The 26,580-nt window shown below is 30.9% G+C and overlaps 2 protein-coding genes across 3 annotated transcripts in view; both read left to right on the top strand.

Moving 5' to 3' along the window:
• The window catches only part of Hel25E (ATP-dependent RNA helicase 25E), a 356,959-nt gene that overhangs the window by 303,334 nt on the left and 27,045 nt on the right, over positions 1–26,580 (top strand). The window lies entirely within an intron of this gene.
• The window catches only part of LOC145318957 (protein-lysine N-methyltransferase SMYD4-like), a 37,756-nt gene that overhangs the window by 8,965 nt on the left and 2,211 nt on the right, over positions 1–26,580 (top strand). The window contains exons 4-25 of one of the 2 annotated variants that reach the window (XM_080160723.1): positions 2,458–2,530; positions 3,885–3,966; positions 4,310–4,383; positions 4,668–4,784; positions 5,038–5,131; positions 5,899–5,925; positions 7,944–8,033; positions 9,487–9,601; positions 10,052–10,108; positions 10,322–10,390; positions 11,857–11,921; positions 12,383–12,456; positions 12,778–12,880; positions 14,233–14,335; positions 15,386–15,448; positions 19,792–19,918; positions 20,075–20,158; positions 22,902–22,988; positions 23,568–23,641; positions 24,026–24,127; positions 24,705–24,749; positions 26,239–26,322. In XM_080160723.1, the coding sequence (XP_080016849.1) occupies positions 2,458–2,530; positions 3,885–3,966; positions 4,310–4,383; positions 4,668–4,784; positions 5,038–5,131; positions 5,899–5,925; positions 7,944–8,033; positions 9,487–9,601; positions 10,052–10,108; positions 10,322–10,390; positions 11,857–11,921; positions 12,383–12,456; positions 12,778–12,880; positions 14,233–14,335; positions 15,386–15,448; positions 19,792–19,918; positions 20,075–20,158; positions 22,902–22,988; positions 23,568–23,641; positions 24,026–24,127; positions 24,705–24,749; positions 26,239–26,322 (1,809 nt within the window). Of the gene's footprint in view, positions 1–2,457; positions 2,531–3,884; positions 3,967–4,309; positions 4,384–4,667; positions 4,785–5,037; positions 5,132–5,898; positions 5,926–7,943; positions 8,034–9,486; positions 9,602–10,051; positions 10,109–10,321; positions 10,391–11,856; positions 11,922–12,382; positions 12,457–12,777; positions 12,881–14,232; positions 14,336–15,385; positions 15,449–19,791; positions 19,919–20,074; positions 20,159–22,901; positions 22,989–23,567; positions 23,642–24,025; positions 24,128–24,704; positions 24,751–26,238; positions 26,323–26,580 lie in introns of both variants that reach the window. The other variant, XM_080160725.1, reaches the window with a different exon arrangement.

The raw sequence follows: 26,580 nt of genomic DNA, 5'->3' as shown, positions 1-26,580 counted from the left end.
ACACACACACACACACACACACACGCACACACACACATACCTTACCTATCTTGCCACACACACGCACACACACACTATCGTAGTATAACACACACACACACTTAACGCACCACCCACGAACCCACTTGCTACATAAATAACCAGGGAATTAGAGGCATAAGACAATGGCCAATAAATTAATGGATATTTTCAATGAAAATATACACAAAATTACCCATTTTGTAAACAATATTTGGTGGTTTAAACATTTAAACACTCAAAGTAATAAACCAACCAATTAAAATTCTATGAAAGTCCCCAAAGTTAATTAGCCAACTAACAAAATGTCATTAACTTTGGGAACTAATGTAATAAAAAGCCAAATATCCATTTCCTCCCTGCATTCATTTACGTACAGAAGGGTTGTACAGAAGGGTAGTTTTAAATGAAAAGATTTAACAATATCCTAATTTATAAAGTTGTAAGCTTTTTTTATCTGTAGAGAAGGGACCGCTGAAACGATATGGTTCACTTTTACAGTGAAGCTTCTTATAGTTTTTGGGAAAGGTTTTAGGCTATTTTATTTCTATTAAAAAAGTCGTTTGTTGGTTTTAAGCTATTTTTCTGCCCTTTTATAGAAAAATATAAATTTATATTTGGTTTCTTTTTATACATTAAATAATATTTATTTAACAACTAAACCCCCAGGTAAAAATCTGAATGTGTGAGAAAGAAAAACAGAGAGAGAGGGAGAGAGAGAGAGAGAGAGAGAGAGAGAGAGAGAGAGAGAGAGAGAGAGAGAGAGAGAGAGAGAGAGAGAGAGAGAGAGAAAGAGAGAGAGAGAGAGAGAGAGAGAGAGAGAGAGAGAGAGAGGGGTTAAACTCAACAAATGCCTATCTTAGAAAACGCTTTTAATAAAAACTTTGGTTCATGGAAAGGATACAAATACAACAAAACCTGCAAACTTGTTTCCTTTACATGACCTAAAACTTATAAATTATTTTGTGTTTTAAAGCTTATTTTGAATATCTACTATAAGTAGCCCTCTTTCTGTTTAAGTTAATAAATTATATTTAAGTAATACACACATCCTAAATATAAATTGTTAAAATAATGTAACAGGATGTCTGTATGTTTGTCTGTTCTAAAGGATCTTGCTAACAGCTGAACCAGTATGGTTCTCCTTTACAGGGTAGCTCGTCATAAGTTCTTGAAATGTTTATAACTATTTTGGAGGAGAATACCACCACCCTCCAAAACGATTTATACATTATACATTAAAAATTTTAATTTTTAAAATTTAAATTTTTTATGGAAGTTTGAAGCTTTTTTAGCAAGTAGTAATTATTGAGATAGGATGAGGATGCTATGTTAAAATCGACAACTATAAATCAGCTGACCTTATATCCATATTTGGTAATATCTTTTTGATTATCCGTAAAAATCGTTTAATCTCCCCGTAAAAAGAAATTATAAACCTTTTTGGTTAGTTTGATATGTATGTAACAAAAGAATTTATTCTACTCTAAATTTGCAAGTAAACCTTAACAAAAAGATTGTTATTTGTTGATTTTGATAGGTTTTAAGATATGTATAATAAAACACAAAATACATCAATGTTTTCAAGGGAATAAATTCGTTTTTTTAAAGTTTGATTTATTTTAAAATGGGAAGTAATTAAGACTTAATTCTCAAAATAGTACTCTTAAAAAACATTAATCAGTGATATATATCAACTTTTTCCCAGCTTCGTGAACACTTTAAGTCAACAGATATAACATACTTATCCCTTCTGTAGATTAAGATTTTTGATAGAAAAGTTTTGGGGTCTAACGATTTATTAAACCCATTCAAGATTGAATTAAAAGTCCATCAAAGTTTTGATTTGAGCAATCGAATGTAATATCGTGTTTATAAAACTTTGGGGACCAGTATAACTTTAAAAGTCCAAAGTCTCCTCCCTCCTTGAACCTATTCTAATTGGATGACGTTTTTTTCTGCAGAAGCCTAATAAATAATCCTATAATTCTATTTTAGATTCCTCTATTTATCCATTATTACAGCTACAGATATTTATTCTAAAATATCTCGCTAATAAAGTTACTTTGTCCTTATCTGCTATTTCTCAAATCCACTTAAATTAAATATACTTTGGTATTTGAGTAAAACGGATGGGGGGGGGGGAGTCAACCTTACACTTCCTATCATAGTTTTAATAGAAAGAGTTTAAAAAATATTTTGTGGCAGGGTATTTTTTCATGGGTGATTTTTCTTGGAAAGATGGATCTACCTTTTACCGAAATAGTCATAAACCTACCCTAGGCCTATAAGGAGCTTCACTGCTAAGAAGAACCAAATTGGACCAGCGGTTACTGAAACAGACACACAGCCAGACAGACCTCCAGTGTTAATATTTTTTTACATTTTTGTTCTTCGCTACTTATGGATGTTATTATCCAAGATGTTTTATTTTTTCAGATTGTTTTCCCGAATAAGTAAAGTAATTGAGAAGAGTAGAGACAAGTTTGATAAATTAGATAGAGTAGAAAAGGTAACCAATTTTTAATAAGATCAATTTTCTTAGATAAATATCTTGGTGGTTTCCCTCAAAGAGCCTAGTTTAGCACATAATCTCATCTCACATTTTTTATAATGGATTGAAGGAATGGGAGAGTGTTTTTGTAAAACTTTTGGGACAAATATGATTACAATACATTGTCCCCTCCTTTTCTTTTTAACATAGAAACTCTTAATTTTGTAGATATAGTTAAAACTTAAATAGGCCTAGAAATAATTTAATCGTAATTTAAGTAGCGAATCTACTTCCGTAATTTACTTTGTTTGATTGTCCGACCATCCGCTATTGAAGAAATAATTTAATTGTATTTTAAGTAGCGAAGCTATTTCCGTAATTTACTTTGTTTGTTTGTCCGTTCATCTGCTATTAGATAAATGTTATTTTCTCGGCAGCTATTCAATATATACATTAATTTTTTTTTGTGATGATTACTAATACAAATAAGCATCCATAATAAATCCATTCATATTGTAGTCTTTTGTTGATTTTGATAATAAAACAATAAAAACTTTGATAGCGTACGCAAAATGTGTATGAGAGTCTTATAAAAACAAGAATGACAACATTCTTAAGCACAGAAAAGTCATGGATTGAAATACGGACAAGTAATTTATAAAATTTAAATTTTAAAAATCAAGAAACTTTTCATATAATTTTTATATATACATAATTATTTACACTTTTGTAGAACGACAACAGACCGACAATAACATACTAAATGCTCTTTAGTATAAGGAATCTTCATAAATGAAATTCCAGCCGCCCATCTTGAATAGCATCTGAGAAAATCACATTAAAGATTAAATAAAATGAGATAATGAGTAAATCCATCGCCAAATATATTTGTTCTAAAATAAGATTTGTTTTCTTGTTCATCAAATTAGTGAGGGAAGGAGTATCGGTGGTTTTAACAAACAAGGACAATTATATCTTCCAATAATATATATATTATGAGTGTGTTTAAGGGGGTGTCAACGCAGCCCATAAAAATCAAATTTTAATATTTATTGGGTGACTTATGTCTTCCACGCTGCTAAAAGTGAGGTACAGTTGAATTCTCCCGAGCTGATCAGTAGTTATATTTCTCCTTTTGCCTCGCTACTAGCTTCTAGACTAGGTCAGGAAAATATCTTAAAATTACTTTAAGATATTAATACAACTTACCTGAAAAGTAATAATATTTCGGACCAGAAATTTTAAAGATCTTTAGCTTCATACAAAATAAACTTACTACTATATATTATACGATATCAACCTTCTAAATTTATAGCTTTTTATTGTTATAAGATTTTTCTAAGACTAAAATAATGAAAAATCTTTTTTTTAGTTGAAAGCAGTAATGAAAGCAGCTATGGACGACGTGGAGTGTGTTGATACATTTAAACTAGCATTTGAGGAAGAGGACATAGGTAGGTTTATTTGGAGTGTTTTAATGGGTATGAGATTTAAACACAGGACGTTGAAGGTGGTTGAGGCTGAGTATTTCTTAGAGTAAATTTAGCTGCGGCTAAATACAAATTTATGATCGCGGCTTATTGAATGGCTAAATTTTTCTGCACAGCTGAATTGTAATACTTCTATTGAAACTTTGTTGCTTAAAATAGGTGTTTTGCTTAATATTGAATATTTGAGATATGATATAGATAATCTAACTTTTCGTAACTAAATCTTGATTGAAATACAGTTTCTAATTGTAGAGAATTATCAATGTAATAGAGATCTAATAAACCTTTTTTTAATTATTTTTTTAAGAGGCCGAGGGACTAAAACCAGAAAAGAGTGGACAATTGAGAAATGAAGGGAATGCTGCTTTTCAAAAGAAAAAGGTTTGTTCACTTTAGGCTGAAATATTTTTTTTAAATATGCAAAGACATTTGTCCTTTGGCGCAAAAATGGTTTAAGAGGTGCTATAATAATTTTGCAAAGTCAAAATAAATTTTAAAGATTTAAAGGTTCTTCTGACCTTACTTGATAATTCTGATTGGAATATTGTTGGCCTTTTACGGCAAGATTGTTTGCCAACTTTAGAAAAGGCCATAACCCAACAATGTTTAGGTAGCACTGGCTATAGAAAATGCGCAAAAAAAAATTCTATGATATGATTTTCTAGGACATTGACGCATTGAAACTTTACACGGAGGCAATGTTCAGTGCCAAGCCAGAGACGGAGGAGGGAAAGAAAGACATTGCCATGGCCCTAGCCAATAGGTCCGCAGTTCTTATTAAGGTAAAAGCAAAGTTGTTATGTCAAAAAAAGTTACATTTTTAATTTTATAACAATACTTTATTTGAAAAAGTTGAAATTAATTAATCCATAATCTGACGGTTTTACTTTAAGCATCAAAATGATTTTGAAGGTAATCGTTACCAGGAACATTTCACCGTGAACTGCACTAGATCCTTTAGATTTTTACTTTACGTGTAATGAACGTACACAATTTTGTACTAAGTTAAATTTTAATAACATTTACATTTTTAAGATGGACAATTTTGAGAGGTGTTTAGAAGATATCGAGGCTGCTCTACAATTTGGTTATCCTCACAACATGAGGTTTAAACTTCTAGACAGACAGGAAAATATTTTCAACACCAACAAAAGCACATGAGCAATAAGGCAGCTTATACCAAAACGAAACTTATTTGTGATTTTCAGCTGTCGTTGGGAGACAACACTTACTAGAATTGACGACCTTTTTATCTGCCCCCCAAATATCATTTAAGATTTATTTCGCTTGTTGGCTATACCTTATTTCTGACAATAAGGACTACAAGAATAATAACATCTATAAAAGCAAAGTTTTTGAAAGTCTTATAAATTTACTGATGAAATTATTTTAAATACTGCAAAACTTTTAATGTTTATAAGGGATAATTATAGGCTGTGCCCATTGTATCGTGCTAAACTATTTTGAAATATCTGTGAGATAAAAATTGTTTTCTATTGGACATACTCACCTACTGATGATTAATGTAAAGTATCTTTGCTTCTTAGGTCTTTCTTTACCATTACATGATTTTGGACAACATAAATTCTACGCAAATGTTTAAAAAAGTATAAATTAAGCTACGCGTTACAACAACCGTTATAGTTGGTATGAGTCCTTTTTATGAATATACTACCCGTTACAACGTCAGAACTGACTAACGGACCAGCCTTAAATAGAGAAAAGATTGCAATTGCTTTTATTTTTAAAATTAAGTTTTTTTTATAGAATAAAGTTTTAAATTGTTTGTTCAACAAATCCTTTGATTTATTGATGCTTATCATTGAATTGTTGAAAATAAATGTACAAAGTTACTTACATAACACTTAAAATGTTGAAAATATTTTGTTTTTCAGGCTAAATGTTTAACAAAATTGGGACGATGTAAGTATATTTTTATCAAATAAGTGAGTTACATCTATTAACTGCGCCCCTTGATCTAGGGGCTCCCACCCAATTCGAAGTTGAAGAGAAAATGACTGACAATAGCTAAAACCAATATTGATTCTAAAAAAAAAATAGCAATAAACCAATACAAGACCTATGTGGAGCTTCCCTAACATGGAGAAGGCAATCGGGTCAGAAGTTATCGATATCTTAGGACCATACAAAAATATAGTTCTTTATATAATAGGATTACATCGATATCTTCTCGTTAATTTTTATGATACTTAATTATTAATTAAGTTTCTTGATCTAAAAAAGGCCTTTGATACTATACTATCTATTCTTGGAGCAATTGCAAAGTAATTTACTTTTTTACAATAGAGTAATTTGATTATGCTAGTACATGTAAATTTCTTTATTTTATGTAAAGAGTTTTCTTGACACTAATAGAACATTTGATAAGTACATAGCTTTCTTTTACAATGAATATATAGGGGCGATTACCCCCCTCAAACTTTAATATTCCTCATTTTACCCCCTTCAAGGAAATCCTAGACGTTCTTGTCCATCCTGCCAAATTCTGTGCAAACAATCACTTATGTAGCTGTATAAGCAAAAGTTTCTTTTTTGTAATACTCAGCTGTTCTTTTGTAAACTTTTTTAATTCATCAATTTTGTAAAAAAAAAATAATTGAATAGATCCATTTAGTATAAGATACAAGATACTCTTCAAACAGTTATTTTCAGGGATAAGGAATTGTTGAAAAACTATATTAACCCTGTCAAATTTTTAAAAAAATTTGATTATTATTTTTTTTCTTTGTCGGTTTATGCTGACGAGTTAATTATTAAATTTTGTAAAATTCGAGTAAAGATAAGTTTAATAGTTTTTCTCACGATGAACTATCCCTTGTCTCTGGTTACTTTATACTGGTCCCCCTCCCTCCCCATCCAAAGAAAATGGCAAATGAACAGAAATATCTCTAAATCAGCACTTTAGACCACTGTTCCTATAACTTTACTTCAATACTTGCATACTTTACTGCAATATGATAGACAGAATTACAATTATATTGTACTTAAGTGACGCAGTTACATACCAAGGATGACAACTTCTATAAGTAGCGAAGCTCCTAAATATAAGATAAAGAAGATGAAAAACAATACAGACGAGCATAATAAGTTATTGAGTAGATTCAGTGTATATATAAATATTCACACAAAAATCTGACATCTATCTTTGAAAGTAGTCGAAAAAAATATTTTCCCCTAAACAAATAGAAAGTCTGACATTTGGAATTATAGAGTGGCTTCGAGGTTAAAATTTCCACATTATAACAGGTATTACACATAGATAAATAAATTAAACATATTCTTTAGTTAGTTTATTAAAGCTATTGATTTTTAAATTCAACAACAAACAAGGAAGATATAGAACAGACGTAGTGATGTATGTATAACTGTATGTACAAACTTTAATTATAGTGTAGCTGTATTTCTATAAAGAGGAATTCAATAAAACTGGAATCTATGTGTATTATACATATATTTTGAATAAAAACATATTAGGGTGAACGTCATTGATGAAAGTGGAACCATCCATTTCATTTTCAATTTCCTATTTTTCTTTCATTGTTTGAGCAAAGTTGTTCTTTAACTAGAGTAGGACTAAACCGTATACCTCAGTTAACAAAGCTAATATTAGTAGCAAAGCTATATTATAACTAGGACATGTCCGTACATTGTTAGCCCGTGGCTAACAAAACTTGATAATATAATTTTTCATTTTATTGTCCGCGAAAAGCTGTCTTTAATACCAAAGGCCCAGACTAACAAACTTGTATTTAAGCTTATATTTTTTTCATTTAATTATCCGCGGAAAGCTGTCTATTTTCTCTATCTGAACAGTTGAATTGGACAATTAAGTACGTAAGTATCAAATCATATAATAATCAAACAAAAAACAAACCAACTTTCTAAATCAATATGTTTAATGCTAATAAGTAATATTGTAGATAGCGACGCAGTACAAAGTTACAACAGGCTGGTTTTATCTCTCAAAGAAGCAAATCTTGATAATGATAAAATTGAGAAATGGAAAAAAGGTAAATATTATTCTTATATTGGTTAGAAGCAAGCATTATAGGGTCCATCCGTCCACTTTGTTATGACAAAATTAAACACATCTATTTTTTCTCAGCTGACTTTTAAGATATAACAATGTAAATTATATTTATGTAAAAAAAAAAGGAATTATGTCAGGACAAAAGTAGGTTTTAATTTATTTGGGGGAAGAGAAGGTCAACCTTCCTAAAAGAAATAAAAGTATGTGGTTGACCATTCCCATCATAAATTATCCATAAAAGCTATAGAAGCAGCTGAAGGTGCATTCTATGTTCTAAAGCAGACTTCAGTCTGTCTTTCTGAATGTAGGCAGTATGTCTGCTAAGATCTCGTAAACTACAGGACCAATCGACAATTTTAGAGAGGTTTTTATGTTGGTCCAGGGAGTGTTTTAGGCTATTTGAAAGGGGTGCACGGTACTCTCTGGAAGATATAACCCATCCTACCAAAATAAATTTAGCGCACCCCATATTCCCATCTAGGGGCGAAGCCGATAGTAATTTATATATAATTAAAAAGATTACAATTGATGTATTTAAAAGTGTTATTCATTCTGTTATAAATGTTCATATCGAAAGTAAAGTGACATGCGTTTAAACGAAATTATAATATAAATTATTTTTACAAATTTCCAATATTTTTTTCCTGTTTCTTTTTTAAAACTGAAAGTTGAGAGTTATATTTTAGATACTTTAGCCTCCTTACCTCAAGTGTCCCTAGTAAGATTCTGTTTGCTTACATTCGATTCATCTTTATATTATAATAAAAGATATTTAATTTTAAAGCTAAATAGTAAAAAAGTAAAAAATGTTGGGCGGGGGAACCATATATGAGTGAAATTACTTTTAGAGGGTTTAGCTACCTTCTCCCAAAGTATATAAAAATGGCCCTGCTGGTAGATCTATATAATAAGCTTCGAAGTGTAAAGGAAAACCAAATCAGTTCATCAGTTAGCAGAATCTGTTTGTACATCCTATCATAAATTGATTACCTATTTCTAAACCCTATAAAAATAGATGAATTGAATTTTGTAAATTCCAGCAGATAAATATTTTCAAATCTAAATCTATTTTTAATTCAGATATTATGTATCGCTATAATACATATATACCTACAATATATTTCATTTTAATCAATTCTATATTCATCTTATTTTAATACATAGAACGTGTTTTACCAAGGACAATTATGTCCATAGAAACACATAAAGAACAAACAGACAGCGTTAGTAAGAACATTAAAACCAGTGCAGAATTAGCTTTCTGTTGGGAAACCCAGTACTCATAAAACCCAAAACAACACCTCGCTCTGAGAAGGAATTGTATAGTAATGACGCTACAATTAATTAACAGTCATTAGCTAAGGCAGAACCCTTTTGAATAGTCTTGTTAAACATCCCACTAGATAGATATAAATTATAATCAAATATATTAGATACCCAGAAAGAGATAGATGGACTTAAAGGGAAGACAGATAATCCAATTGAGCCCACGAATAACAAACAAAAGTTAGAACTTGAACATCCTAATAAGAAAATTCCTCAATTCAGGTTAATTTTTTTATTATACAAAAAAAGACCTATATATATGCCCTCCCCCTAATTAAAAGAATTACATGTTTAGTGGCGTGAAACCAATTATAAGGGTAATTAAAAGGGGGAGAGTTATAGGTCATGAATATTTTCAAATGGCTTCAACTGGAAGCTTTTTATAGTGACAATAATGATGACTTCATCTAGCCTAACATTGGTTTAATAAAATGTATACTGGCCTGCCATTGGTAATTTAGTCTGTGTATTGGCCTATCATTGGTCATTTGTTATGTATTGTTTGACGTCATTTTTTTATTGTCACTATTAAGAGCTTCCTTCAACTGCAATGAATTTCAGACGTTTTTCTCAAATTATCTTTCTTTTAGTAATAGTATATATTTTTAAAATTGCATTGTTATTGATTCCGTTTGATTGAAAACAAATAAAGAATTTATTTTTGATGTTTAGTGATTGTGTGCAGCTAGTTTACCACAAGAAGCTTGGCAGATATGGAATAGCTACCAGGTAGATCCTTATAAAAATTTTATTTTGTTGCTCAAAAGTTTTTGGAGGGTTATTTTTCGAAAGTAATTACCCTTCCCCCAAAAAGATAAAAAGGTAGTTGGACCTGAGCTGACGTTTGAGTGTCATGGACAGCAGACTCGCCCGTATGAGGTAAATAATAGGTAAACTCTAATGTTTTGTTAACGTCAAACTGACATATACTTTTGTATTCAGAGATATCGAGGCAGGAGAGCTATTGATGATAGATACAAGTGTTACACACCATCTTCTTAATGCTACAAGGTAAGTGAGTGAGGGATTGAGTGAGGGAGTGAGTGAGGGAGTGAGTGAGGGAGTTAGTGAGGGAGGTTACTTGTATGATAACCAGGCCTAAGAAAATTAGAATTTTATACATATTTCTTAAATAGTCTGTTCAATAACACATTTATGGTTGTATGTTTAATATATTCTTCTGCATTAAAGTTTAAAGAATACTAAGCACAGCGAAGGAGGAACGTTAGGCTGTTTATTACACTAGTCATCAAGGTTTCATAATAATGTTTTCTTATACGTTGGATTAACAAAGTTGGACTTTTATTGGTTAGTTTATTAAATTGAGTGTTCAAACGTTTCAACTATTAATTGTAATTTAAAGAGGGGGGGGGGGGGGTTGTATATAACAATTGGGAATGTACATCAATTTATTAACCATTGTATAATTATATCCCTATAGATCCCTGAGTAAGCTTTTTTTTTGGTACGCTTCATATTGGAATGAGATCATCCTTTTTTTTGAATAGTTAAAAAGATACAACTTTATTTCTATGTTATAAGTATAGTTAAATATCTCTTTCTAATCCGCTTTTATATTTGAAATTCATAGGAATTTGTTTTGATGTTTAATTTTACATGTAATTTCTAATGTATTTTAATTACGTTGTCGGAAACATTATGTTACTTTTTTGGTAGCAAAGTTATAATATATACAAGGTGTTTAAAAAAAGGCGTTTTCCAGTTTTGGGAATCAACCAGAAGAAGCATAAAAAAAATTATAGGTCCATATTCTCTGTAAAAATGTACATAACATTTACTTAAGGTTTTTTTTACATCTCTAAAAATGCGGCCGTACTGTTAGGTACATGTATGGTAAAAATACCTGATCATAAATCTGTGATGATAATTAGATTCAATTAAATTAACTTATTTATTTGGCAATATAGTGGCTGAAAAGTACAATATTAAAGTAATAAAAGGTTAAATCAATGTCCTCATTTGAGATTTTTTACATATTTTTTGTTTTTTTGGCAAAGAGGTTCTTTAGAATTTATTTTTTTCTATTTCTCTATGGCAAAGTCATTTTTATTTAAAAATTCTGTGCACATTTAAGAATAAAACAAGTCACATTTCATTTCAATATCTTTAAAAAAAGCAAGATATCAGAATAAAGCAACACACATACATTTTGAATTCTTTAAGCTCTAAAATGCGCTATTGTTTTAAGAGATATTAAAAAACATCTTTTATAAAATTGATCCATATTTCTATAGAGAATAAGAATATATAATTATTTTTTTTATACTCCTGCTGGTTGTTTCCCAAAACCGGAAAACGCAGTTTTTTTAAACACCTTGTATAGAAACAAAGGCTGTCTGTCCAATCTTATATCAGTCTTTAAGCGTATATAACATGTTCTTGTGGAAATTTGTTTAGCTTCTATTCAAGATGAAAATCAGATACATTTTTTTCTAAATTGATGTGTTTTTGTAAAGGAGTACCCATTGCACACACTGTATGAAAAGAGTTCAGAACACAGAGGGGATTCCCAGTCCGATAGGTGAGCTATAATATAGTCATTATACAGTCTAAGACCTTAAATACAGCGGGATGCTTTCAAGGTTCCCGATTTTTCTCGTATCGATGTCACTTTCGCCCTTCTGGTAGGAGCCTAGTGAGAGATAGTTTTTAAGTCATTTAGAGTTTTCCCTCAATGGCTTTCTATAGACACCTTAACAAACAAGATTGGTCTACTGTACCCACCCCCCCCCCCCTGCTGACTCGGCAAAGTCAAAACTTTGATTGAGAGTTCGGTCAACTTGAAACCCTCAACTGTATTCTTTCAACTAAACAGACGGACGGACAAAGTTAATTATATAGAATATAATAAATAGAAGTAAATATACGTATTTGCGGACAAACTTCAACTTTAAAGTAGATTTATGCATATAATAATCTTTTCTTACGGACAGACGATCGGATTAAAAAATTTAATTCTAAATAATTTGTATTACTTCTAAGGTATTGGAACAAGATTCTGTAGTTTATCCTGTTCTAAAGCAGCTTTGGATACATATCATCCTGTTGAAGCTAAGGTATTTCTTTAATTGTCAAACCTTTATCTCTGTGTATTAATTGACTCATTATGTGAATTTCATTTTTTGGTCTCTTTGACAAAGTGGATTGTGGTTTGAGTGTCTGTCTGTAAGAAAATTCGCGGGTCAGAAAATGAGATCCAGACTTTCTGCGGGATTTGTATGTCTGTAGACGAAAAGACATGATTTTTTTTTTCATTTCAAAAGGGCATAAGCTTCCATAAAAAAGGATCGCTTTATTTCTAATAAGGGAAATTACTTGTAGCTCATCTCCTTGAACATTTGAACAACGGTTTTGCAATAAATTTTTTTTATATTTAGATTAACTTGAATAAATTTTTCTGGTCTCGAAAAGACAAGAGATACGAAGAATTATCAGGAAACATTCCTCTCACATTCAGAGCTATCACTCAGAAACCTTTAGGTAAACAATTAGCCACTATGGCTTCGAAACCGATTAATATCCGCTGGATTATAACCGGTTCTGAGCCATACGATAAAATCATGTTTCAAATTGTAAGATAAAAGTCATAAAATTAAAATCATTATATGTTTTGCTGTCCCAGGCATTCGCCCCCCCCCCCCCTCCCTGGGTCTAACCAAACTGGAATATACTGTCTATAATACGGTGCGATAAATAGCTACTACCAAACATTCTCCCATATAAAACACTATCCTTTATTATACATACGATAAAAAGCTATAACTATCTCTTTAATATACAAAACAAAATGTCCAGACTTATCTATCTAAAGCCTTTACTTTACACAAACATTAAAGAATTTAAATAAATTGCCTCTTTAATGTTGCTTATATATTTAACTCCTTTGTACTTAAATCTCTTTCAATTGTTTAAATTCACTCATGATTTTAAATTTAATAAAAAAAAACAATTATCTATTAATTTGAAATTGTTATTTTTCTGAAATTTCGTGCGAAACAATTTATAAATCAATAAATAAGTTAAAAAATCTTTATAAAATAAACGTCAATTCATTTAAAAATGAATAGATCTATAATTTAAAAGAATTGTATGTATTCATGTTGTGTTCAATATATTGGTAAAGTTACAGCAATCCTTATAATAAGTTACAGGATGTTTGTCTGTCTGTACCGAAGGATATCGCTAACCGCTGAACCGATATCGTTCTCCTCTACAGTGTAGCTTCTCATACGTCCTGTGAAGGTTTATCACTATTTGGGGGAGGGTACCACACCTCTTCCAAGAGAAATCGCCTCTAGAAAAAATGACCCCCCTAAAAAACTTAAAAATAAAAAATGAAATATGAAGTAGAATAGTTCCATTTCCCCTTCCACTTTCAAGGGACACTAAAGGCCTTTTTTTAAAAAATTAACAAGAAAAACTATTTTTATCATTTGTGGCTCAACTAGATTAAGCTAAGCTAAATATAAAGACAGCCATAAAGAGTTAGAATTGCAAAGAGAAACAAGAAGTTTTTAAAAAAGAAAGAGAAAAAATAAAAGGAAGATCATTTATATATTAGTAGAATATAAATTATGTATACATAAAGATACAAGAGTGATATCTAATTTTGCAACGGTTTTTGGCTTGTTAAATCCCATTTATCACACATTTCCCTCGCTGCTGGTGCTAACAGGGCATTATGTAATTTACAGAGCAGACTTTAGATCTTAGCAAGCACTCGTGTATATCTGTAGATTATTACTTACAGACAGACTAATTAACAGAGAGCACTTACAGAGCAGCTTCGCTACGAAAAAAAAACATCGCTTCATTTGTCGATTTTTATTTAGATTACTTTATGACAACCTGGAAGGATACATTTGAGAATGTTGACGCCAAGTTTGGAGCTGAATTCAAGCAGGAAGATGATATTTGTAAATATAGTGATTACAGGTAGAATTCTGGTATTCATTTTAACAATTTTCAAAACATTAAAAACCTAATCTTCTTGGGAATCGCTTAAACTTTCTATTATGTCTAAAAATTATCAACTTCAAATGAAAAGACATAATGCGCTAGTGGTTACCATTTTTATTTTTTATGGTAGGAGTGGAAGGATTAACTTTCTTACACAGAATAGAAAGGAATGCTGTTTATCAGATATTTTAGAACAAGAGGAACGCTTTGACCCTAAACCATTTGTACTACACATAGCTATGCATTAAAAGGTTCAAACTGTTATTAAGTTATTTAAGTAAATATTCTTTAAAATGTATTGGGTAGATTTAGGTAAGGTTTATGAAAGTACCGCTGTGTTAAAACTCACCGTAGAAAAGAAAAAGTTTTTAGACAACAGAAAAAGTTCAATGTGAGAAACTTTTTAAACAAATAAGCATCTACTCTAGAACTCTATTTTTCCGTCCGTCTTTATGGTTTTTTTCTCATAAATATGTTCCAATGCATGCTCATGGATGCTATGACCCTTGTTAATAAGGATTTCTTGAGAGAATTATAGAATTTTCATATAAATAGTTGTGCAAAAACAATATTAATAAAACAAATTCCTTAGATATCTAATTTATGTAAAAAATTTGGAGATTTTTTAAAGATTGGTGTACCAAAAAAAGATATCATAAAAAACGGATTTAAATTTTGGCTAAAGGGGTAGTTGCACGAAAAGCATTTGGACTTAAATTGCTAAACCTATTTTTCTCCTATTTTGTGATATATGCATTTTTACTTATAGTTATGTATATAAATTAAAGAATTTTTACCATGTACTTCTGCTGTTATGAAATGAAACATACAAATTTTTTTAGTCGATGTTCCATTACTTCAACTTTTATGTATTTTTTTGGCAGTAATGTAAAAAATTCTCTATTTGCTAAAATTTTGCCTCTTAAAAATCTTATATTCCGCTAGAAAAATTGTTGATCCCTGTTTATAAAATCCATTATAATCTGTAACAATATGAATGTTTAATAGAATGTAAAAAATATTTAGGAATATATTTTTCTTGGAAGCTCACAGACAAGAGAGAACAAATGATGAAATGCTTTCTCTCGGGTAAGTATATTAGATGCAGAGCTCGGCAGCCGCGTTTCAGCCGCTTGTAAGCATCACGTAAATTAACTTTCTACACGGTGTTACAGAAAAAACTGCGTTTTCCGTTTTTTCTGACACAACCAGAAGGAATACAGAGAAAACGATTATATGTCCTTATTCTCTGTAAAAAAGTACATCAAATTTATAACAGGTGTTTTTCATTATCTCTAAAAATACGGCCTCTATGATAGGTACATAGTTTCCAAAAATGCTTTATGTGAAAAATGTTGTGCAAGAAAAATTAAAATAACTCTTTTATTATGTATAAAAAAATCGTAGAATTTCAATATTAATTTAGAAAAAGGTATAAGAAAAGTACCTTAATGAGTTTTAAAGGTGAAATGCTTTTTAGCTCCTCACAAAAGCATTTTTAAGAAACTGCAATTTGTCATTTTTTCACATTTCTTGATTGTGATGCATCTGCAGTAAAAGAATCTTCTTTAATAACGTAGGTTATAGTAAAAAGAAAAAAACTCCTTTTTATTTGATAAAAAAATCTCTAAAGACAAAAAAGTTATTGAAGTTTGAATTTTTTTTATTAAAGCACTAAATTACAAATTATGGACAAATTATGAGTTTATATCTTAACCTGTCAATCAAATTAAAGGATTATAGGAATAAATGAGGGGTGGGGATTTACGAACATTAGCAATTTTTAAGGTCATGTTTCTTAAGTATACAAAAAGAAAAACTGAATATTTGTTTTCAGTGAGGGAATTTTAAATGAAATTTTTAGTGTAATTGGTAGAAAATTGTATTGGCCGTATTAAGATGTTGTTTTCAAGTGAATAAATTTTTGAAAACCAACCTTAAGGCACAAAATTCTACCAGAAAAAAAGCATCATACGCATCTTTTGAAATATTTATGCTTTAAAATGCGCCGTTATTTTCAGAGATATTAAAAAACACCTGTAACAATTTCGATGCATACTTTTTTAGAGAATATTGACATATAATTATTTTTTTTGTACTCCTAATGGTTGTTCCCCAAATTTGAAAAACGCAGTTTTTTTAAACGCCCTGTACAATTTCTAAAAAATTACCTGGAAGGCTAAACCTAACCCAAATAGGCCTTCTATTAAAAAAAATTTTAACCATCCAAACGGGATTAGATAGAGTCATGTCTGACGCGCAGCTGCAAAACATGTCGGGATCATATGTCTATTTGAATCACATGTTTTATTGCATGAAAAATGACAATATTGGTCTAAAATTGCAGAAAATATACCAAATTCTCAATCTAATTTTCACAGTTTTCTTGGGGAGAAAAATGATACTAATTTCAATTTTGGTATTGTAACTAAAAAGAACTTGTTGTATGCTCTAAATAAACTTAAAAGCAAAAAGAGTTGTGGGGAGGATAACATCTCAATCTTTCTTATCAAAGAAGTTATAAATGAAATTATTGATCCGTTAGTATACCTATTTAATTTATCATTAAAAACAGGATTCATACCACAAAATTACAAAATTGCTCGTGTAGTACCTATTTTTAAAGCAGGGGAAAAAAATAAGTTTACTAATTATCGTCCAATTTCTATTCTTTCAGCATTTAGCAAAATTTTAGAAAAAGTTGTTGCATTACAAATGATCAAATTTTTATCAGATTGTAATATCCTGTATAAATATCAATATGGGTTCCGTCCTAATCATAACACAACACAGCCTTTATTAAATTTACTTAAGCATATCTATGAAAATCTAAATAAAAAGAACCCTGAATACACAATAAACATTTTCCTAGATCTTTCAAAAGCCTTTGATGTCCTAAATATAAAAATTCTTTTAAACAAACTTGAACACTATGGTTTTAAAAATACCTTGAAATGGTTTGAAAACTATTTAATAGGACGACAACAGTTTGTTACAATCAATGGTGTAAATTCAGCTAAAAAAATCATTCAAACGGGGGTTCCACAGGGAAGTATTTTAGGCCCCCTCTTATTCATTCTATACATAAATGATTTACCAAATGCAACATCTTTTTTAACAAATTTATTTGCTGATGATTCTACATTTAGCAAATCAAACAACAACTTAAATGATTTAATTGCAGATTCTAATTTAGAACTCGATAAAGCAAAAAATTGGTTTAGAGCAAATAAACTAGCCTTGAATGTATCAAAAACTAAATATATGATTTTTCGCCCACATAAAAAGCTATTTGATCCAGAGTTATGCACATTGAAAATAGGAGGGGAAAAAATTGAAAGAATTGGCAGAGATTGTAATACTAAATTTTTCAAGTTTGTTGGTGTTCTTATAGATGATGAACTAAAGTGGGACAAACATATAAACTATGTAGAAAATAAAATAGCAAGCTCAGTCTATGCCCTATCCCAAACAAAAAAGCTCTTTCCAACCACTACTTTAAAAACAATTTACAACAGCCTTGCTAAGCCCCACATAGAGTATGGCTTAATTGTTTGGGGTGCGGCAAAGGATGAGCATATCACAAAAATTCATAACCTACAGAAGAAAGCTGTAAGGAATGTTTTAAATGCTAAGTACAATGTGCATGCCGAGCCCCTGATGGGAAAACTAGATATTCTTAACATTTTTGACCTAAGGGATGCAAATGTAGTTGAATTTGTCTCTAAATATTTAGAAAACAAACTTCCCCAATGTATGCTTAATTTTCTAACACCATTGCAAAATACTAGATCAAAATGTCTTAGAGTAGAGAAGCCAAATTATAAAATATATGAAACTTTCCCTTCAGTAAAAATCCCGAAAATTTGGAATAGTTGGGCAGGTGAGCTAAGATCATTAAATTCATCCAAAGCTGTTAAAAAATATGTAAAAAATAAGTGTATATCAAAGTACAAAACATTTCAATGCAGGGAGAGAAAGTGTTATCCCTGTGGAAAAACCTAAATATAATTTAAATATCGCAACCAGTAAGCTACTTAAATGCCATACCCTGTAAATAGCTAGTATTATTTTATATCATTTGTGAAACTTGTAAATATATAAGAAAAAAAAACTTAAATGAAAATGGGGCCGAAGGACAGTCAAGATTGACTTTAAAGGCCCTGTAGTACAGTTACCCTAATTATGTCAATGTAAATAAATATATCTATAAAAATTGATGTAATTTAAAATGTATTAAATTATTTGTTAAATTAATCTGTAATTTACTGCTAATAAATCATATCAACTTTATCACATGATAAAAGTTTGTTAGATTATCCTATCTTCTTTCCCCTTTTCACTTTATATTTTTGCTCTCAACATGAATGCTATTTTTAAAAGCGAAGCTTTTCTATAATTAGGGTCGGTCCGTCCGTACGTCCGTCCGTCCGTAACGGATAGCTTTTTCGTTAATTTAGACATGTTAGAATTGTCCTATCGATTTCAAATTTTGCATGGTGATTCCTTTAGTAGTTAGGTACGATTTAGAAAGCGTAGCAACTCTATAATCATTACCAAAATGTCCGTACGTCCATTTTAAACATGTTGATTTTTTTACTTTTTTAAATAGTTTTTTTTCGTTAATTTAGGCATGTTAGAATTGTCCTATCGATTTCAAATTTTGCATGGTGATTTCTGTAATAGTTAGGTACGAGTTAGAAGCGTAGCAACTCTATAATCATTACCAGAATGTCCGTACGTCCATTTTAAACATGTTGATTTTTTTTACATTTTTAACAACAAATTTGTATGTGACCTAATTATTTGATTGGTCTGATTTTTGGTATACTGATTCCTAGGACAACAAAGTACAATATTATAAGCGAAACAACTCTATAATCAAGTCCTAAAAATGTAAGTATGTCCATATTCATTATCCTGTATCAAGCAGTTTTTCAACAAATTTACTTACAATTTTGCTTTGACTCTTATACATTCGCATTCTGATTATTCAGTTCTGACATTACACAAGTGATATTGTCCGTTTGTCCTACCGTTTCAGAGCTTCGCTTTTATGGATGTTGTCATCCTTGTTTTTAGAAGTTCCCATTACCTTAATATTAATAAATGTTTACTTTTTTAACTTTAAGTTGTTAGCAATTGCAATTTTCAACATGTAATATAAGAGAAAATTAAATCATATCCAGTTATTTTCAATAAATCACTGAATATGACATTTGTTTTTAAAACATAAAATAAATAAGATATTATTATTCTATTAATCTTATTTTGATAATAGTACACATACTTAGGAACATTTTCAGTAAAAAATATTTTTAAATCTGCTGCAGAAGAAAAACTGTTGTGACATTGACTAGGGATGCGTATTTTAGAAGATGAATTATTGAATTATTCTTCAAACCTCGTTAAAACATTTTCGGTTTTTTAAGAATAAGAACAATTTTACTGATTGTGATGCTACGACATGGTGGATACTTTGGAGAGAAGGAGACACCGTATGCAGCTACTATGTCAGACGCTGAACTTACCATGGCCAGAATAGCATTCCATATTCAGGTTAACATCTTTTATTTGAGGTAAATAATGGCTTTTAGCAGAGGGGAAGGGGGGTTGAGGATTTCCTCCGATTTGTGCAAAGCTTTATTTTTACAATCAAAAAGAGATAGCAAGATTCTGATGCATTCAATGATTGTAATATTCCTTGTTTTGTAGGAAGGTATTCAGTTCAACCTGCACTCTGTGGACGAAATTCTGCCCAATAAACTATCCGGCATAGCCACACCCGAGATCAACGAGGTTAATAGGTTCTTCAGAGGGAAAAAGGCAAAGATCTGCTAAAAAACGCGCAATTTTTTTTATAAGCCTAAGCTTAAGGCACATAGCTGTTGTTGTTAGTTGCATTATTCTCAAAACTTTGGTCTTTCAAAATATTTTTACATATGAGGATGTAAAATTTTTACTAGTTGGTGTTTAAGACAAGGAAAAGTATTCTAAAAAATAAAATGTAGAATTGTTATTTCATCCTTTTCTACAAAAATTGATATATTAGAATACGTGGATATTGTGAGAGATTCTTGCATACCCTGATAAAATGTTTCGGATTTACTGCAGTTCACGGTAAAATATTGCTGGTAAGCAATATTTCCAAAAATCTATGAATTTTAAAGGCTGCTAGCTGCCAAACGGCTGAACGTACAGATCATGCCCGCACAGTGTTTTAAGCGGCATAAGAAGGCCTACAAATAATCTGGAATAGCCATATATCAATAATGCATAATTATCTCGCCGTGCAGAGAAATGCGCGAAAAAGACCTATTTTACGCGTTTTTTCTTCAGTGAAGCTTTCCCTGTGCATAATTGGATCTTGGCTATTCCAGATTATTTGTAGGCCTTCTTATGCCGCTTAAAATGGTGTGCGGGTATGATCTGTACGTTCAGCCGCTTGGCAGCTAGCAGCCTTTAAAATTCATAGATTTTTTAAATTTACCATAAACTGCAGTAGGTCCAATGTTTCTTCCCGCTGGCTAATATATCTATACCCCTCTTATGAAAATGCACCATCCCTTCCCCTGATCATGAACAAACCCCTCTTTTTTGAATAAAATAAAGTATACGCCAGCAAAATTTCAACAATTATAAGCTTGATTAAATTGCTTTTTTCCAGCCCCTCAAGAAATTAAATCATATAAGGCAAATCTGTAACAAACATTTCAATCTTTTATTTTTTTAATTCTTTACATTCAGCAGTATAATATTTTACTTTTTGTTTTTAAGGGAACTTCCATTGTCTTTAGATTTAAAAATGAAATTTGTTTAAAATTTAAAATTTGAAAGTTTTGAGAATACACCCCCTTACCATTCTGTTGGATACTTTGCGAATTAGACCCCTGCCACTGAAATCTTTGTGTGTTTAATTAAGTTTGGTGTATTTATTAACTTGATCTCTCTCTACATACATTTGGTGTGTCTATTATTACATTTATACACATTTTTTAAAACCTCCTGTTTTTGAATAAAAATGTATAAAAAGAACTTAAAGTTCATTGAAATTTTTAAATAAATTTCCAAATATTTGAAGTAAATTTTGTAAAAAGTAAATTATGAAATAAGATAAATATTTCTTGGAGGTAAAAAAACACTTCTAAACAAACGAAAATGATATTTTTCTTATCAGTTTGTCATTTTGGTGTGTAACTCCCCCTAGCAAAGTCTGCAATGCCTTTTATTTATCTTTAAATTACTTTTGGTAAAAAAAATTATTTAATGTTTTAGAAACGATATTATTAGATTATTGAATAAAATTAAAAAAAACACTGCAATGAAATAAAAGGCATTTATAGTTTGTAAAAATGTTTAACAATTTTATTTGATTAAGTTTGGATTGTAAAAAGAAAAATCAGGTAAAAAAAATTAGGTTGATCCCTTTGTCAGCGTGTAGTGTATCCTTGCCTTTTTTCTACAGGACTCTTTTACTATAGTTTTTTTTATCAAAGTTTAAAACAGTGGCGTGCATAGTACAGCGATTTACCAGGTGTGAGAATAAAGGAAAACAGACCTTGAAAATTTGAAATTTAAGGGGGGTGTTGACACCATTAATACCGCACGCCACTGTTTTGAACTAATCTAACATACAAAGTCGATTTATTCACACATTCCCATAATTTTGTCGGTGTTTTATGTGTGGAGTTTATGAAAACATCGTTTAATAATATATAAACCCCAATGATAATTCAATTAACCAAAACAAGGACGCCCTAGAGAGGGGGGGGGGAGTAAAGGGTTTTTACTCCCACACCCCTCCAATTTTTGGAGGTACATAGTCAGACCTATATTTTTTGGAAGTACATTAGATCCCAAAAAAGCTTGGACGTCCTTGGACATTTATTTAGAAAAAAATAACTTTTTTATTGTTTGAAATGAGACAATTAAAATGATAGTCTACTTATGATATCTAAGTTTACTTAAAATACAAAAGATTCATAAATGACAGAGAAATTCACTGTAACACAAGTACACTACTTAATACTTGTTTTCAAAAAAATTTTCCAGCTTAAACGGTGAGCTTTTACACTGCAGGCAATCTCCTTAATCTTTCTTAACCTAAACAAACGAAATTATATAAAAAGGAAATAATTTAAGTTTGTGCTGGTGAAATAAAAGATTTTACTATGTATGCTCATATAGGTGTTTCTATCTAAAATAGTCAAACCTATCTAACTTATACAAGGATAAAACACGGTATAATGAGTCTCCCCCTCCCTCAAGCATTAAAAATATATTTTCTCTTTTTTCATCTCACAAATTTCCCTTTTGAGGATACTAAAATCAAAATGAATGCTGGGGGGGGGGATTTATTTATTGTCCATTGTTTTATCTATGTGTATTTAGCTTTTGGTGTACATTAACATCCGCATAGTGTTTTATATTAACAAAAGGTGAAATTATAGCAAGGTTCTGAACATTTGAAACATATTCGGAAGTGAATTTACACCTTTTGTTTTATACAATTTTCAACCTAATATTATTAATATATGAATAGGTTGGAGCTGCTTTATTTCCAACTCTGTTGCTCCTCAATCATTCTTGTGAACCAAATACCTTGAGGATTTGTGCCAACGGAAACCAGGTAAAGGATTTGATTTGTTTAAATTTTTTTATGAAACGGCTTAGGTCAGGAAGAGAGGGAACATTGGGCTAGTTTATATACTAGTCCCAAAAGTTTTATATTAATAGTTTCTTATTCGTCGGCTCTACAAGTTTTGGGACTTTAATTGAATTTTGATTGTTTTTTTTTCTTTTATTTGAGTGTCCAAACGTTTCAACCACTAATTGTAATCTACATAAGGGATAATTTTGTGTATAATAATTGGGTAGGTTCATCAATGTATCAGACATTGCTATATCACTTTAAAGCCCTAGGCTAAGGCCCTCTTTAAATTCGATTCTTTTGCCAATGGTCATACCGGGCATCGTCCAATATATCTAAAATTAACATCCAACGAACTAGCACTTCATTGATTTTATGACCCTTTGTCTGCAAGTCGTATGGGCCTTTTTACATTTTCTTTTTAAAACAAGAATTGCTAAAAGGGGGGGGGGGTTCAACCTAACCTCCCCACCTTAAGTCCCTCTAGAGGCCTCTAGGGGTGTATCCGCTAGTATCCTATATTGTGGCTGTGTTTTAAAAATGTTCGATACTATTTAGAGCATTATGGTAGCTAAGAGAAAGATAAAGAAGGGAGATGAAGTTTCTGATAATTATGGAATTCATCATGTCAGGTTTATATTTACATTTATTATGTTAGAATTCTTTTAACATTTTTTTTATTTTTAAGACTTAATTTTCAGTAGTGATTCCAAGGACGTAAGTATTATAATCAAAGCACATAAACATTTTTTTCAACCTAGAAACCATAGAACTTTCATTTCTGTTATCACATGATGCTTTTATGTTAACAAGGTTACATTAAAGACAAACTTACAGACCTAGTAAGAAACTTATCATTGTAGCCTAAGTCACAAAATATTTTTAGAGGTCTACCTAATTTTGCCACATGTCCTTAAACAAGTACCAAAAAAAGTTAGTTCCAACCCCCTTCAAAATAAAAAGCTTGAACGTCCTTGTCGCCTTATGTCTTTTTTTAACCAGAATTTTGTTTTAAGTTTTGCCTTTGAAGAGAGACAGGAGAGGTTGAAGAGGGGCTTCCACTTCTCTTGCTGTTGTGATGCTTGCGCCAATGATTTCCCAAGACTTAGAAGTTTAAAGTAAGAAAGTTAATCAGTAACATGAAAATAAAATAAAATTTTGATTTGGACAGACAGCCTTCCCCATTTTTAGTCCCATAATAGTTTCACACCCCCTCTGGTGAATAGCTGTGCACGCTACTGAAATGATAGCTACTCTAAAACTCACATTGTTTTCATGTCAACTGTCCGTCAAAATTTATGATTTACTCATCTCCTCTGAGAGATAGATGACTGATTTCTTTGTGTGCAAATTCCGCTTCCATTTGTCTGTTGGTCCATCAGTAATGCACTAGTAAACAAGTAATTACTCAACTGTACTAGAGAGATTTACTGTTGATTTTCTAAAAAAAGAATTCTGTGATTACAGAGCATTTGTCTAAATTCATTTTAACGGTAATACTGAGGGGGATATGGGATTTCTACATGTCTTCTGCTAAGGATAGGCTACTAAAGTTACTTGTGAAAATTAATTATTTTGACCAATGTGCAATGTGAATCTTCCCACTAAAGTTGTCCGTCAGTCTGTCATCCCTCAAGTTAATTATTTAAAAATGAAAAACCTTCTAATGTGTTTTAATTTAATTTTAAATTGTAGGGAAGCCTTACCAGAAGCTGTAGAAGAGAAGTTTGATGCATTGAGGAACAATTTATTTTCAGCTTTTTAAAACAATTGAAATTTAAACAAAGACAAAAAGTTGCTATCAGTATTTACCCAGGGATCTAAAGGGATAAGACAATGGCCGATAAATTGATGTACATATTACATCCCAAATGTTGATTAAAAATAATACCCATTCTGTAGATTAAAATTAGTTGTTGAAACGATTAAACACTAAACTTTATGAATCAACCGATCGAAATTCACTAAAGTCCCCAAAGTGGTTAAGCCAACGAATAATACAGTGTGTTTTTTTTTATGAGAACTTTTTTGAAAGCAATTTTACCCCACTTATAGTTATTAGAATTTAATGATTAATGGCTTATTTTCTTCGTTTTTTAAGGCAATTAAAAGTTCTACAGTGTGTGTTTTTTATGAGAACTTTTTTGGAAGCAATTTCGCCCCACTTATAGTTATCAGAATGATTAATGGCTTATTTTCTTCGTTTTTTAAGGCAATTACAACAACAACAAAAATATTTCAGTTTTCATTTAAAAAAACAGTAAAATCTAAAATTCAAAACTTAGGTGTCAACATCTAAAAATGGTTTCAGCGCATTTTTCGTATGCTCAAATATTCAACCTTTTGCAAGAATGGCTGCAAAATACTTCAAAGTTTAGATATAGAGCTAAAAATGTATACAGATACTATTAGGGACATGTACTAGAACATATAAAAGTTTAAAGGTCATACCTTAACCAGGGAGGGAGCACTGGCCCCCCAAAGTCTACTACAGAAAATCTAATTTTTTTCTTAGAAGATTTAGGCATAAGAAAAATGCGCTAAAACCATTTTTAGATGTTGACACCTAAGTTTTGAATTTTAGATTTTACTGTACTTTTTAAATGAAAACTGAAATATTTTTTTGTTGTTCTATTAATTGCCTTAAAAAACGAAGAAAATAAGCCATTAATCATTAAATTCTGATAACTATAAGTGGGGCAAAATTACATCCAAAAAAGTTCTCATAAAAAAAACACACTGTAGAACTTTTTGGACTAGTGTAATAAACAGCCCATTATCCCCAAACCCCCCCTCTCTCTCTCTCTGGTATTTACCGCCCTTTTTAACAAGTCGCAGTTGTCTGCAATTAAAAAAAAAACGAATAAGCTTTCCTATAATGCTGATTTAAAAATAAATAATCTGCGTCCGAAAACCTGTCAATCGCCAGTTTTATCACTAAATGCCAACTACCATCTTAAAAAGCACTCTTACATCCAGATAGTCTAACCGATTACCAACCCTTTCATTACACGTCCTTTATCTTGCTGTCCTACCTAACCTGTAAATGTTAATTAGTAAACGTCAACTAACCAAGGCATTACCCATACCCTTGCTATTTATGCTAGACAGTAAGCACCGTTTTTATCGTCTTAATTATGATGTGAATTGGTCCGACCTTGAACCCTACAGCAAGCAGTTACCAGTGATAACCGGCTCTTTATAATTTAGAATAAATTTTGCCACCTAGACCTGAGCTGAAAATAACAATGCTTGCTAACAGGGAGGATGTCAAGGATAACTTTAGAAAGAAAAATCACCAACAATGCCTCAAGTAAGTACATTATTATTATGCAGTGCATGTTTTGCATCACTCTGTCTGAATTATGTAAAGCTGTTTTTATGATAAGTGGGTTGCTTTTCATTTTCTGGGTCTTGGTAAATTTTACGGTCCACAGCTCGGCAGCAAAATTTGTATCCCGATTTCCAAGGCAGTCACCCTTGAACAATTTGTCGACACCAGTCAGTAAATCAATAATTTGTCGTCGGCAATTAATATGGCAGCCAACTACCGTATATTCATATCATTTGC

Source organism: Acartia tonsa, chromosome 5, assembly GCF_053477335.1.
Source record: "Acartia tonsa isolate MP-2025a chromosome 5, ASM5347733v1, whole genome shotgun sequence".
Lineage (NCBI taxonomy): Eukaryota > Metazoa > Arthropoda > Copepoda > Calanoida > Acartiidae > Acartia > Acartia tonsa.
This window is presented reverse-complemented; position numbering and strand designations above follow the sequence as displayed.